This window comes from Lissotriton helveticus, chromosome 9 (genome assembly GCF_964261635.1).
Source record: "Lissotriton helveticus chromosome 9, aLisHel1.1, whole genome shotgun sequence".
Taxonomy (NCBI): Eukaryota; Metazoa; Chordata; class Amphibia; order Caudata; family Salamandridae; genus Lissotriton; species Lissotriton helveticus.
In genome coordinates this window covers 462,532,577-462,548,298 of record NC_136070.1, presented here as the reverse complement: position 1 = coordinate 462,548,298, position 15,722 = coordinate 462,532,577, and the positions used below count along the sequence as shown (strand labels likewise).

Below are 15,722 nucleotides of genomic sequence, written 5' to 3'. Positions count from 1 at the left end.
CATCTGATGTGGAATATGGACATATTCTTAAGGACATTAGAGTATGAGTTCTGACAAAGGAGGGTAAACATGCTTTGGAATGTCAACTATTGAAGAAATTATTTTTATCTTACAACACAGCAGCACAACTACTGTACAATTTAGTTGAAAAAGACAAATCCAAAGTCTGTTTAATGCCTAAACTTAAGAGTGCTCCTACTTCAACGAACAATTACTGAAGCTGGAGAAAGAAGATACTTTGGAAATTACAGTTATCGATAGAATGGAACACCAGGGAGTAACAATGCTATATACTGAGAAATTACAAGCTAAAGTAGATTTTTGGAGAAGTCTGTGTTAAGGGCTGCAGGGTTAGAAAAGTGTTTACACGTGAGCAAAAAGTGTTGATTAATTTTGCAACGTAATTTAAATCTAGAGTAAGGGTTAGTAAATGGTGTTATGGGCAAATGGATTGATTTAATTAATTTTCCAAATAGGGATGAGGTCGAGTACTTAGCCATAAAATCAGATCAGATTTATGGTGTGAGGCAGATTGGTTGATGTATTGCAAGTTTTTTGCTTGTAAAGGACATATATGTGAGACAACAATAGTTTCCAGTGTTTCTAGCATATGCTGTAACTATCCATAAATCTCAAGGTTAAGTGTAGACACAGCTTTTATTAATATTAATATTGGAAGTACAGTATTTAAAGAAGCTATGTGTTATGTAGGATTATGATGAGTATTTACATTGTACGGTTTGTTTTTAGTTGAATTTGATGATAAGAAAGTTAGTACTGATGCAAGCTGTGCAAGATAGTACAATAGGTTAAGAAGTCTATACGCTCCTCAATTAGGTCGGTACCCTATTTATGAGAAACTGGTAATATGCCCAAAATGGAAGCTTACAAAAGAGAGAGCAGATGATCAAGAAAAGAAAGCAAAGCAGCACAAGCTGGATTGTGTTAAGAAGAAAAAACTGGAAAATGAGGGAGATATTGTAGAATACCTTTTGGAAAATAGGTTATGTGTCAATTGCTATGGAAATGTTGTTCTCAATGTACTGTTTCATATACCACATCTTGTAAATCAAATTGAAGAAAAAACATATAAGAGATTGTGTGCGGCACTATATCATTTGCTCCAACGTTTACTCAGGGACAGATATGTAATACATTTGCCTCAGGGATTCAAGACCTTTTAGATGCATGTAGCGGATCATTATTATTTACTATAAACACGCAACAAGACTCACAATAATTTATAATGGCCATTCTTAGAGTACTAGAAGAAGAAGAAGTACATGTTTATGACTTATTTGGACAGAGTTACAAATGGAACCATGACTGTGAAGATTGCTCATTTACATTCACCACTCAAATAAATTCAGAGCAATTTCGGTACTTATCACTACCAGATTGCAAAATTGTGCCTTTCGACAGATTGATTAAACTGGCAAACCAAAATATGTCTTGCCCAAATAGTAGATCAGAAGTAATGTCTACATTGTATCTACCAAGAACTGCAAAATACCTTATTTTAATGTTACTGCGATGCAGAGCAGATGGATCTAAACTGGAACCCGAAATTACAAACATTAAAGCTGGACAAATATACATTTCTGGGAGAATTTATACTACTATAGCTATTATCTTTCATTAAGGAGTTAACGTTACATCTCGACCCTACACTGTCTATTTAAAGCGTGAAAGTGGATGGGCGGAATGCAATAATAGCAACCTTAAATTTAAACAAATACTACCTTTCAAACTATCAAATTCTTATCTCTTATTTCTTTAACCAAAGTTCTAAGGACTATTTTTGGGAAAAAGGAATATGCGGTGTTTCTTGTACGTGGATCATCAATGTTTTAACATCATTTAGCCATTCAGGGGTGATGTCTTCAAAAAGTTCCCCAAAATTCATAAGTCCTTTTTTCTTCCACAAAGGATTTAATATAGTATGTGGATGCTTAACTCTCTAATTAAAGATTGCAACAGGATGGACACAATAGAATCACAGCTACCTTCAATTGACACCAAAACTACCTTTTAAAACTACGAAATTGTCACCTTTTGTTCCTTAAACTAAACTTCTATATAGTATTTCTGTGAAAAAAAGTATTGTGTTTCATCTACATGAATCATCAGTGTTTTCAACATCATTTGGCCTACCAGAGGTGATGTTTTCAAAAGGAGCTAAAAATGCAAGTGTGCTTTACCTTTATTACTACTTGTGTACCAGGTATAATGATAAAGGGAAAAACTTTAAGATATGCTTGTTTAGGTTAGCACAGTAAGTGTTGGCAAAACAACTGTTTAATGGACTGTAGTGAGTGCAATGCATTGTGTAACTTATTTACAGTGATGTACTGTGCAGGTATTTTTTGCCATATCCATACAATTGCTTGTTCCCCACTGTTCAAGGATGAAGCTTCTTCTAGTATATTGTTCATGCTGTAAAACTATGAAAACTGAGAACAATAAAAAGGGAAATGAAATGTTTTACTATATTGTGAAATACTGTTACAGCATGTCTAATGTGTACTGTTATATTTCTTGAATTTTGTAAATCAAATATTTTCTTTTATTTTTTTTATAAACTTTATTTTCCATTTTCTTCATTTCATCAACATTACACATGTATGATCGTACATCATTTCGTAGTCAGAAATTGTCTTATCAATACAAAATTAGTGTCCTATGCATTATACAAAGCGATGCGAACAGGCACCAGATGGTAGAACCAACAGCATGAATAATCATATGTTACATATGAGTCCAATATTTATCCTCCCCGTTCTCAATTATAAAAGAGTTCAGCAAATACACCCCTAGTTTCCCCACAGCAAACACATCTTGATTTGTCATGCTGACCATTGTACTCATAAAACCATTGCAAGTGGAAGGATGAAGTCACCCCACCCCCTCGGGGACAATGCCACGTTCCAACTGGGACTCTGATTCCTGCCGTAGGGTCTCAATGTACGACCTGTAGGGTCCCCAGATGTCTTTTGGGCGGGCTGTACTGGGCATCATACCTGCATAGATTTCGCTATTTACATTGCAATAGGCAAGACAGTGTAGCCAACTCAGGGTATTTAAATATTTTCTTTTATTTCTATTCTTTTTCTTTTACAACAGGTATTGCAGTGGTGCGCATTTAAATGTATGAATATACATGTAGTGTCACATCCATATTTTTGACACAGTCATACAGAGGGTCTTCATGCATAAAGACCATTTGATATCCCATCCCACTGGTTTCTTTTACTAGGTAGGGGTATTAGAAAACTGCCATGCAATTGATTGCTGCTTTCATGAAACCGGTCCCAGGATGCTTGTTTCCGGTCCAGGGAAGACATAGCTTGGCAGTTCTGGCTGGACTGTTCCCATGAGGCACAGGGTCAGACTGATTTGCATATGACCATGTCTGAACTGGGGTGGCGGAGTGAGCTAAAGAATGGTGATGGATTAAACCCAGATAAGTTGACTGGGGTTGAGTGTTTGATTTGCTCAAACGCTCCGTACATCATCCCCCTTTTGTATCGCTTTCATGAGCTCTGGCATGTGAGCCTAACTTACTCATTCATGTATTCACACATCCACTCACTTTCCCATACAGCTACCCACACACCCACTCACTCACCAATACAACCACTTGTTCTCCCAGTCACTGACTCATACAGCCACTTAACACTCACTCATTCACCCATGCAGGCACTCATCTACACTCCCACTCACTCATATAGCCAGTCACATTGCCTCTCACTCACCCATAAAGCCACTCATATACCCTCTCAGACATTCATACAGTCACTCACACACCTACTCAGTTGCCCATAAAAATATTCAGACACGCACTAACTTACTCATACTCATAAGACATACACTAATTCTCATATACAGTCACTGACAGAAATACTCATTTATCTACCCAACCACTCATCCACTCACACACTCACCCATATACCTAGTTACACACCCAGTCACTCAGCCATACAGTCATTCAAGAACCCTTTCACTCGCTCATATAGCCACTTGCACAGCAATTCACTCACTCATGCAGCTACTCACACACCCACTCACACATCCATACAGCCACTTGTGCACCATTTACTCACCTGTGTAGCTTCTTATGCACCTTCTTCCTTACTCATACAGTAATTCATGTACCCTTTCAGTTACTCATTAAGTTACACACTCACTCGCTTACCCGTGTACCATTCATGTATCCTGTCACTCACTCTTACAACCATTCACTTACCCACCCAATCACTCACTCATAAAGACACTTAACAGCCACTTACTCACCCATATAAACACTCATGCACCCTCTCACTCACTCCTATAACCAGTCACACAGCCAATCACTCACCCAACCAGCTGCTCATATATCTTCTCAAACATGCATAAAGGCACACACACACCCACTCAGTTAACCAATCAGATACTCTGAAGGCCACTAACTTACTCATGCAGACACTAAAACATGCACTCATTCACCTATACAGTCACTGACATAATCACTCATTTATTCACTCATTCACTCATGCACAGCAACTCACTCACCCATGCAGCTATTCACACACCTACTCACACACCCATACAGCCACTCATGCATCATTTACCCACCTGTAATGCTACTTACACACCTTCTAGATCATTCATAAAGTAATTCATGTACCCTTTCAGTCACTCATTCAGTTACACAATCACTCACATATTCATGTACCACTCATGCACCCTGCCACTCATTCTTACAACTACTGACATACAGTCACTCATTCATACAGACACTTAACAACCACTCCCTCAACCACACAGACACCCATTTAACCTCTCACTCCTATTGCCAGTCACACAGCCACTCAAGTATTAAAACAACCTTTAAAATGTTTCCCTTTGAAATTATACTACTTTTATTACTGCATTAGTATTCCACTTACCTTAATCAAAATCTTTAAAGTGTCTACATATCTGTTTCAGTTCTGTCAAAACCACGCTGAAGTCACGAGGCCTATGCAACGGGGGCATGACTCCCAAATGTTTTGAGAAAAAAAATTGATTGCTGTACATACCTCACAACCACACAAACAACTCTACAAGCAGTAGTCTTTCCAGCTTATGCAAAGATAATGGGTAGCAAACACTGTACACTCAACCAACGACCTGCCAGTTATTAACTAACTAGTAGGAAATCCACATATTGGGTAGATATTTTACGGAAGGTGAGCTTCCGTTATAAGCCTGATGCAGATTTCACAGGAAATAAACCTCAACAAGAAGCACTTAAAAATGTAAACAAAGCAGGTGCCACATTTGAAGATCTACATCTGTAAAGGACAAATTATTGTAAGTCCGCGGCTTGGAGAAAGCAAAGTGTGTGTCTGCTTGGCAGAGTCAAAAACAATCTAAAATCTTTGGGGACAACAATGCATCGAGATCTATTAGAGTGCAACCTGTAGGGACTATAATGAGTGAGTTATTTCTTGCATTCTCCTGGTCAAAGCTGATTCCATGATTCTCCTTTTAAATTAGTAGGAGTATGTAAACCTGAAAATCACTTCTACGATTCTCCCATTTAGCTGTGACCTTTTCACCTTAGTAGGGTTCAAAAGTCCACCTGCATTTTGCCAGTTGACTGAATGCAGTTTCCTGCCGCTAAAACAGCGTTAATTTTATCGAGTTTTTTGCTAATATGCCCCCATGTTCGACACCAGTACCTCTGTGCCTTGGTGCAAGACTGTGGGCCATATTATCAAGATGGGGCGGTAAAATTATTGACGCTTTATCGGCAGGAAACTGCCGCTAAAGTGGCGATAATGGTCTTGATAATATGCTCTATAGAATTCCAATAGAAACCCAGGTTAAACATCTAACCTGGGCTTCTATGGGAATTCTCTAGGGCATATTATCAAGCCCCTTATCGCCACTTTAGCGGCAGCTTCCTGCTGATAAAGCGGCGATAATTTTAACGCCGCTCTTGATAATATGCCCCTGTGTGTGGTGCAGGTAAAACTGCTTCTGTACTAACGCAGAGAATAACACCAGCAGCAAGAAAGTCTTAGCAGATATAGCTCTGAGCTATGAAGCACCATTCACAAAACGCAGTGCAGCATATATGGATAGTTGTTTGCATGTAAACGTAATAAATGTGTGTCCTACGGTCTAATGTGTACCTCTGTCCCCTACTAATGAATAAGTACTGGTATTATCCCTCATTTCCATGAAGTAATATCTGTGGGGAACAGCGTTTACAACGCAACTTTTACCACGCACTACCTTTACCACGCAACTTTAACAACGCAAGTACTTACAATGACTTGTGCTGGGGGGCGCTGTAGGATAGGGAATAGTTTAATTTACTATCCAAAACCTTCCCTACTATCCACGGGGACTGGAGTTGGAATAGTAAATTAAACTATTCACTATCCAGCGCCTCCAACGCAAGTCGTTTAAACGACTTGCGTTGTAAAAGTTGCGTGGTAAAGGCATGCGTTGTAAAAGCATGCGTAGTAACGACATACATCCATATCTGTTGTGTTCACACCACTCAGGACTATTAATGTCTTCTCACACTTTAAAGCAGATGTATGTGTCAGCTCAGTAAATCTGTCTCATGCAGGCCATTTAAATAAAGAGTTATTATGATGCAAAGAATATTTAAACATTATTTTGGGAAGAAAGGCTAAGGAAAACGCTAGAGTAATAGTGAGAAAACAGTTTTGGTTAAGTTGGTTTCTTCAGTTTCAGCATTGCATAAACTGCTAAAAACGATGCCATACATGTTATAATGTGCAAATACCTAAAATTGGCCATTACTGTGCATCGTGTCAGATAGTCCTGGAACAAAAATTAAATTCCAATCCTATTGTTTAAAGATTTTCAGAGTCACCTGCAGACACCAACATCTTGCCGAACACCCAGATCCTTTCGGTCCAGATGGAACAACAAGTGAAGAGGGAAATTCCCCTGGACGTATATGGGAAACCTGAAATCTATCGATGGTGGTCTGAGTATGATCATGCATACAATCAAAAACAAGACGTATGTACTCGATAGCTGTGATCAAGCTAATAGGTTCCTTTCCTGTTTCAAATGGATACATTCCTAATTCAAATGTTTCCGTTTTTAGGGAGCGTGGAAATAGAAACTGGAAAATAAGTGGTAAGTAGTAATTTACTTACACTGTTTGATTCACTCTTTCCTTCGCATTGCACGTGAAGTCATATCAAACATAACACATTAGAAAATGTTGTGGTCAAAGAGCCTTGACACAGAAATGTTGTACCAAGAATGTACATTAATTTAAAAGCTGTGGATAAAAAACGCACGAATGACAGAATTTCTACATTGACATTTCAGGAATGTTGTAGTTATAAATATGAAAAGCGATGTTTTGTGAAGCATTTAAAGCTGGCCAACAAATAAGAGAAGTTCAAGATGCACATGTCCAAGAAATGTAAAGCAAATTAGTAGAGAGTCAAGTTTAAATCTATGTGCATTGCCCACCAAGCATATTGGAAATCCGGTCCAGAAATCAGTCACCCTTTGATTTCACCCTACCAACCCAACAAAGCTCTCCGATCATCACATGCTTTTTTGGCTGAAGTCCCTAGGATTCAGAGAGCGAGGGCAGGAGGCCGATCCTTTGCCTATAATGCCTCTAAATTATGGAACGCTCTTCCCCATCACCTTAGAACTGATTCTAACCTGCTGAGCTTTCGTAAACAGCTCAAGACTTTTCTTTTTAATTAATTAGATCACCTCCTGATCTCTTTTCTGACGGTACTGTTCTAGTCTTAGCGCCTGGACGCCTCAGGGCAGCTGTAGCGCTTAACAAAATTCTTTTTCATTTCATTTCATTTTTTTCATTTCATTAGTAAGTAATGGCACTGTATTCTGCTGCCTCCTTACACCTGCAAAGAAAGGTATGGCGACGGGAAGCTAATTGCATGCAGACCACTAAGTGAGATGGAGAGAGGGTTACGGAATAGAGGTGGGAAAGGGAGGAGAGGAGTGGTACAATGGAAGTAGAAGTGGACATGTACCGTCCCTCCCTTTAAGAAAAATAATAAGAAAAAATAGAAGAGTGTGAGGGAAAATGGGAGAGAAAGATGGGACCTGGGGGAGTGTATGTGGCTTCAGTGGTTCCACTGATATCTAGTCTTGCTCCCTGAGAGTCACACATTTCGATGCTGGTTTTAGCTTTCACTCACAGTAGGTTAAATGTCATACACAAGGAGAAGATCTACAACCTGAAGACTAACAGTCAGATTATGACTCGGGGAGTCGGACCGCATTAGGACCGCCGGCTCCGTCAAGGAACCGCAGTTCCCTGGCGTAGGAGCATGGGCATCCGCAGAAATTTTTCCAGGGGGGGGCGCTAACCTGCCAAATGAAGGGGCGTGGCTAATGTTAATCAATAGGGGCAGGGCTAAAATGGCAGACAATCAGGATCGGGTAATGCTCAGGCCAAGCTGAGAAAAAAAAGTGGTGAATTCTGCATTTGAAACTGGACAACAATTAGAGCACACATATGAACCCTAATATTACACCCTGCCCCCTTAAAACTCATACATTCCCTAATCCCTGAAATTAGCCCCCTGGCACCCCATGACCCATACCCGCCCTGACCCTTAAAATTGTCCCCCTGGTACCCCAAAACCCATACCCGCCCTGAACGCTAAAATGTCCCCCCTTGCAACCCAAAACCCATACCCACCCTGAACCCTAAAATTACCCCCTGGTACCACAAAATCCATACCCACCCTGAACCCTAACATTACCCATGCCCCTCCAAAACTCATACCCGCCCTGGACCCTAACATTACCCCTGGCACCCCAAAACCCATATCCAACCTGAACGCTAACATTTCCCCTAGCACCCCAAACCCCATACTCGCCCTGAACCCTCAAATTATCCCTGGCACCACAAAACTCATACCCACCTTGAACCCTAAAATTATCCCTGCCACCCCAAAACCCATACCCACCCTAAACCCTAAAATTACCCCACTGGCATGCCAAAAGCTGAACGCTATGGGGCAGATTTACAAGCCCCTGCACCACTTTTGCGTCACTATTAACATGGGAAAAGTGTTGCAAAAGTGGCACATGGGGCTTGTAAATCTACCCCTACAAGCTTACACTACATTCGCATATTCGGAGGGGACTGTCCTCCTTGAGGTTTCCATGCATGTAAGTCTAAAACACTGCAACCTAGATATGCAGCCAGTAGGTAATGCTGGTGATGCTGCAGAATGCATTAAAAATACTGGAACTTACTTAAAAACTCCTGCCTGCTCTTCTGATACTATTCGGTGGAGTCGGGCTGATCAGCGGCACTGTTGTCCTGGCATCCAGCCCCTCCCGAAGGTCTCACTTTCTAGATAGGTGTCGGTCAAATGTCTCCTGGATTCTCCTTGCCTGGGCCTCCTCTGCTTCTTCGTCTGTGCCCTTGGATGCAAGAAGAGACAGATCCATGGCCCTGTTCACCATTTATCTGGTGAGCAGCGCCATGGATGTGTATTCCATACAAGTGCACAGACAGCAGGGAGAAAGGGATGGCAGTGCAGGTGACGCTTTCCTTTGTAAAGTCATTCTGCTGGCGTCATAGCCCATGGTTTGCTGTCTGTGCACTTGTATGGATACACACCTATACAAGTGCATAGACAGCAAACCCTGGGCTATGATGCCAGCAGAAATTCCTATACAAAAGAAAAGCGTCACCATCCCTTTCCCCTTGCTGTGCACATCTTCCCACTCCCACGCCATGACCAGGCAGCTAGAAGTGGTGATTTGTCATTCTGAGGGGTGTGAATGTTATAAGAATGTGTGTGCCCGGCTGAGACAGCTTCCCGGCTCACCACACACACACAGCCGCACCCAAGTACTTCACACAGGTCTTTAAAATACCATTTACTTGGTAATGAGGCTTTGTTGTGTTTTCACCCCTACTTAGAGCCCCTGCATCCCCAGTCTGCACGTGGCTTTGGCTGGATGAATTAGCCCCCCCCTTCTGAAATTTGAGGGAGAGGAGTTGACGTTAGGTTTAAAAGAGGGGTGAACAAGGGATTGAAGACACTGAGTGGTGACCGTGATGGTGCAGACATTTAATGCAGTTTCCTTTACAAATAGGTTTATTGTACAAATCTAATTTGACATACTCGCAGACAGCAAATGCTGCTGCCTTTCCATGGTGTCTGAAAGTTTTTTTCAGGAAGTTGGGTCGACGAGCTGATCGGGTTATTTTCTTCCTTCATGTGGTGGTGATGAGTGGGTTGCAGGGCGCCTGCACTTGTCGCCTCTATCATTGGTAGCCCCCTCCATCTGAACCCCAAGGATCACCGCCCCCCCAACCACCGGCACCTGGAGGGGTCGCTGTGATGCCTAGAGTGACCAACTGGATAAATGGAGAGGGGGGTTTACCCAAATAAGTCACTGGGGACCTGGGTGCTATATGATATATGAGAAAAGGGTCCCAGTGAACCGTTTAGACATTAGTTATATTTATTTACAATGACAATAATAAGGACATTAAAGCAAAAACAAACAACACACTGTAAATTAATCACAATGGGCAAGATCTACAATACATAAAATACAATAACAGTGCCCCAAGACAGGAGGGAAGGGCGGGAAATAGCGTGATGCTGTGAGAAAGAAAGAAATAAGTAAGAGATGATAGTAGTTGGGACAAGGAATTATTTCAAAATCATTAAATATTTGCAAACTAAGTTGGCTTCAGATCCCTGAGCCAAAACATGCAATCCCAGATTTTCAAACATTCATCAAAAATCATGTATTTGACGCTGGTATTCTATATCCCCAAAATTTAGGGGCGGCGTCAACTGAGATGAAAAGAAGTAGCCGTCGACGTTTCGACCCCACGCTACAAATGTAGGCGTACTTAAGGCCTTACATCGGGGTCTTCATCAGGACAAGAAACGTGAAACCAAGGGTACACTATGAATTCATGGTGCGTGGAGAAATTAATTTCACACGGTGGTAAATTACTGGAATGATTTCTTTCTTTTCGCAATCGTCAAATTTCTGGAAAGAGGTAGACCGTACGTGCGCATAATCTTATAGTAGTTATGGAGCAGTCTATTCCTATGGTACTGCAGTCTATCACAAACACAAGACCTAATCAGGGCGGGTTGCCGCGTCGTGCTCGGTCATATTCCAAAACGGATAATTTCCTGGTAGAGGTATTCAGTCTCACTCGGGATCCGTTCTCAATCGCGGGAGAAAGGCACTCTGTGGTACACAGTGTCCTTATTATTGTCATTGTAAATAAATATGACTAATGTCTAGAGTGACCAACTGGCATGGGTGCAAATTCAGGAGAGTGAGTGTAAAAATTCAGGACAAAGGGTTAAAATTCAGGACAAAAATTCAAGACAGGAGGTCAAAATTCAAGACAAAAGGTAAGGTTTAAAGACACATCAGAGAAGATTGCGCAATAGCATATAAGTAAGTAAATAGACAACCACTAAAGTACAAGTGAAAATAAGTTTATATTAGGCTGAGACAATTGTGCACTTCATGGTTTGTCAGTATACGCGCAGCTTTAGGCAAATGTGCAGGTCTTTTTATGTCAAAGAAATCTAGCTCCCAGAGAAAACGCCTGATGCCCGTTCCGGCCAGTCTGGCCTTGATACCACCCTCCAATGGCGCCCCTCATCTTCACATAGACCCTCTCTAATGTGTATTTAATTTCTTGTATAGTGCTACTCATCCCAAATATGTGGGGCAGAGTTTTGGAGTGCGTTACAACACACACATATTATATAGAGACAATCACTCATATAAATGAGAGTCAATATATAGGAAATGTTGCTTAAGATAATTGCGGCTTACAATGTGTAATCATACTTTCATCCATCATTCAGTCTTTCACGATTCATTCTGTCCTTCCATATGTGTGCCGATCCATGTCCATATTCATCCATTTACAAACCTATCCATCACGTTTCCTTCCATCCATCTGTACACTCATCCATTCACTCTTCCACACATCCATCCATTAACTCATCCATCCAGCCATTCACCTGTTCAGTCATCCATTTACACATCCCCCTTCCTCTTTCAATTCTCCTTTCACTTAGCCATCCATCCTTCCATCCACCCACCCATCCATCTACTCATCCACTCATGAATCCATCCATTTAACCTATCACTCATCTATCCTTTCTCTCATCCATCCACCCTTTCACTCCTTCACTCATCTATCCATCCTTTTGTCCATCTACCCGTCCTTTCACTCACTCATCCAGCCTTACATCCACCCTTTCACTCATCCGTCCATCCATTCACCCTTTCACTTATCAATTCATTAATCCACCCTTTCACTTATCAATTCATCAATCCATCCATCATTTCACTCATCCATCCACCCATTCACTCGCCCGTCATCCACCCTTTCACTCATCCATCCATCCATCATTTCACTCATCTACCCAGCCATCCATCCATCCACTCATCCCTTAACTTACTTACTCACTCACCTTTGCACATTAATTATGAGACCCATCAAGGACTCCACCCTCGCTGTAGTTCCTAAAGTAAGGGGTGGGGTGGAGCAGGGTTCACTATGCCCCTGCACATAGGCAATCTGAAAAAGTGGAAGGCATGAGTCATGCATGATGCGCAGGGCCTTGACGTGGGCGACTGTGACATGGTGTTGTTTCCAGAGACTTTAAGTGGGATGAGAAAACTAGGGGGTCTCTTCAAAAGGGTGTTTGATGTAACAAAATGCGTGCCTTAAAACACATAAGCTAAAATTCTGTGCTTAATATAATGTGCCGCCTGACTGGTATTTTTGTTGCTTCTGTCATTGCATCCAGATATATAATACAAGTAACGTTACACCTACAACAAGCCAGAACTATTGGCTTTGTCAATGGTTGTTAGTTGAATAAAATAAAAAAAGGTTGCTGTACTAAAACTATAATCCTTTCCTTTCAACTTCTTTCACCGCCATCCTTTGGCTAACTGGATTCTCACCTAGCAGCAGCATGGGCGTTTTTGCACTTTCATGTGACAGAATGCCTTGCCCTGGACCGAGGCTGGATGAGGCCACCACATGCTGTGCCAGCCCAGACTGACCCATTGTCATTCTGTATGGGGCAATCAGCCCCACGCAGAATGATAATAGGCGGGGTGGGGCTGCTCTTGTGCTCAGAGGAGTGCGAGGCCCCCCATCAGGGAGCTGAGGCCTTTTGCAGGGGAACAGCTCTGTTCCCTGCAATGCTTAAAAGCCCCGGCGTCAGGCCTCACTCCTGGATGCATTTGTACAGATGGGCTTGCGCAGGGGGGGGGCAAGGAGAGGCGCTCTAGGGGGGGGCAAGCGCCCCTCCTTGCCCCCCCTTGCGGACGCCCATGCGTAGGAGCAGCAGTTAGAGGTCGCAGTATACTTGGCGGGGCCACCACGGTCTCGTCAAGCATATTACGAGTTTCCTCTCTGCCAGGCTTTTCAAAAGCCTGGCGGAGAGGAAACAAAGGGGGCCCTGTAAGGCTCCTCTTTGTCCCCCTGTGTGCATGCACATAGGTTCCTGCATGACATGGACTTTCGTGTCCATGCCTTGCAGGAACCTTGTGAGGAGTTCCAATTGCGGTGCCCTTTTAAAGGGTACAGCAGGAGGAACTGCCATGCAGCCTGCCAGCCAGACCACTGCAATGTAGTAATCTGGCGGACGGCCGGCTAGCCGGCGGCGACCTTGGGGCGAGCGGTGGAGTGGCGGTTTGCACCGCCGTTCCAATGCTCTGCTTTAAGGTCGTAATCTGGCCCTAAATGTGTCTCAGCATGAGTTCATCTTTTTGCAGAGTAGCTTCTCGGATCAGTGAAAGTTTCAGGAAAACACCTCACCACAGATGTAGCTCTCAAAGACACATTGAGTTGATGGGAGGAGTGCTGCTCCATACCTTTGTGAGCTATGTGACTACTTTATTGAGGTTTTAGTATTATTTTATTTTACATTTATGGAGAATAGTTTTTACCAATTCACAGATATTATTTTCTCATGTTGTCACTGTTGTCAAAGTTTGTATGACATAATTTCCTGTGATGTCACCAAATATGCTTTCATGCAAATTAGAAAAACCTGATTGGGTTCTGGTTTGTCACTAAACTACTAGCCAGTTTCGCATCCATGCAAGGATGCACCATACCCACTGTTGATTGTCCATACCATTAATGACAGTTTATCTCTAAGCCCTCTACTGGAAAATGTGGAATATATATTTTCTTATGGGAACGATTTAAGTAAATTGAACTTTGAACTTGAAGAAAAAGGGGTATATTCACAAAGAGCCTGTACTGCCATTGCATAATTTATTTTGACGCAGCAGCAGTGCTGTCATTGCTCCATATTTACAATTTGGTGCATCTGGATTGATGCATCACTTTTCGTCAGCCAGCGTTGGTTTTTCCCTGCAACGGAATCAGCTGCGTCACGTTATTTTTAATATATGCAAGGTAGGCATTCCCACCTAAAATCTCCTGTAAAAGTGACGCAGTGGTATTTATGACTTTTTCGCAAAGTGACGCATCTTTGGGAGGTGGGCTGCTGTGCTTTAGATGTTTCAAAATTCCTAAGCCTCTAAAACCCCGGCGAAGGAATGACACATTGGCTTTTTTAGAGGAATTTGATAGCTGAAGTGACTTGAAACAGTGTAACCTGCAATCAAGTCACATCCCCTCAACGAGTAAGTGCACACATAAGGTAGGTAACACAGTAAATCACATATTATGCACCATTAATGACGTGTCACACATACATAGGCATAGTGATACAGATAAGTACACTATGACCACTTGTATGCTTGACATTCAGGACCAATTTAATAGAGTACTAGGTGAGTTTTTCACCTTTTTACACTCTATTACATTGGTCCCCATACAGTAGGCTCCTTGCTACTTGATGCTTCGCCTCTGGTTTTTGACGCATTGCTGTAGTTGAGACCAACTACAGAAATGCGCTACTTTTGGGCCAGATACCTTGATTATGGGTTGACGGATGGATGCTTGAGTGTGCAAGGATGGAAACAGGGTTGAGTGAAGATGGATGGTGGAAAAATGGAGATGGGAGTATGGATGTAAGTAGGAGTACACAGGAATAAATGAAAGCTTAAACAGGAAAAAGCTAGAAATAAAACTAGGAGAAAGGGATAACTGCAATAAATGTATGAGTCAATAATGGCTTAGGAGTAAGTAAGGAGTATGTTAAGGCAATAGTAGGGGTAAATAGAAGTAGGCACAAGAAAGCAGAAGTAGGAGTATGGAGGTATGAAAATGTACTACTATTGTTATAAGTTCTACTACTACTACTTCTACTGTACTCTTTTTGAAAAATGCATTGTTATCCAGAGACTGTGTGTCCTGGCACTGTATGCAATAGTAGTCATAGGTGTACATAGGAGTAGCTGCAAGTAATTACAAGTAGTTAGGAAGATTTCTCATTAATATCATCATCATCATTAATACAATATTAGCGTTTAAAAGTGCTCTGTTATCCAAAGACTGTTTGCTCTTTCATGGCTATTAACTTGCCAAACCAGAACCAATTAAAAGAGGAAAACAGGTCTTTTTTGTTCTGAAAAAGTATTGTTGAAGAGGAGAGCATTCCTGGTTTTGGTAGCCATCACAGACAAGGACTTACTGTGAAAGCAGGAATGGTAAATCTTGGAAACTAAGGGGCATATTACCAACAATTAGAGATAATTATCGCTATGTT

At 41.8% G+C, this 15,722-nt stretch overlaps 1 protein-coding gene across 1 annotated transcript in view; it reads left to right on the top strand.

Moving 5' to 3' along the window:
* LOC144781429 (uncharacterized) overlaps window positions 1-15,722 on the top strand; it is an 88,185-nt gene that overhangs the window by 64,183 nt on the left and 8,280 nt on the right. Inside the window, exons 4-5 of the mRNA XM_078660280.1 lie at window positions 6,864-7,029; window positions 7,118-7,149. Coding sequence (XP_078516406.1) covers window positions 6,864-7,029; window positions 7,118-7,132 — 181 coding nt within the window. The 3' untranslated portion in view covers window positions 7,133-7,149. The remainder of the gene's footprint in view (window positions 1-6,863; window positions 7,030-7,117; window positions 7,150-15,722) is intronic.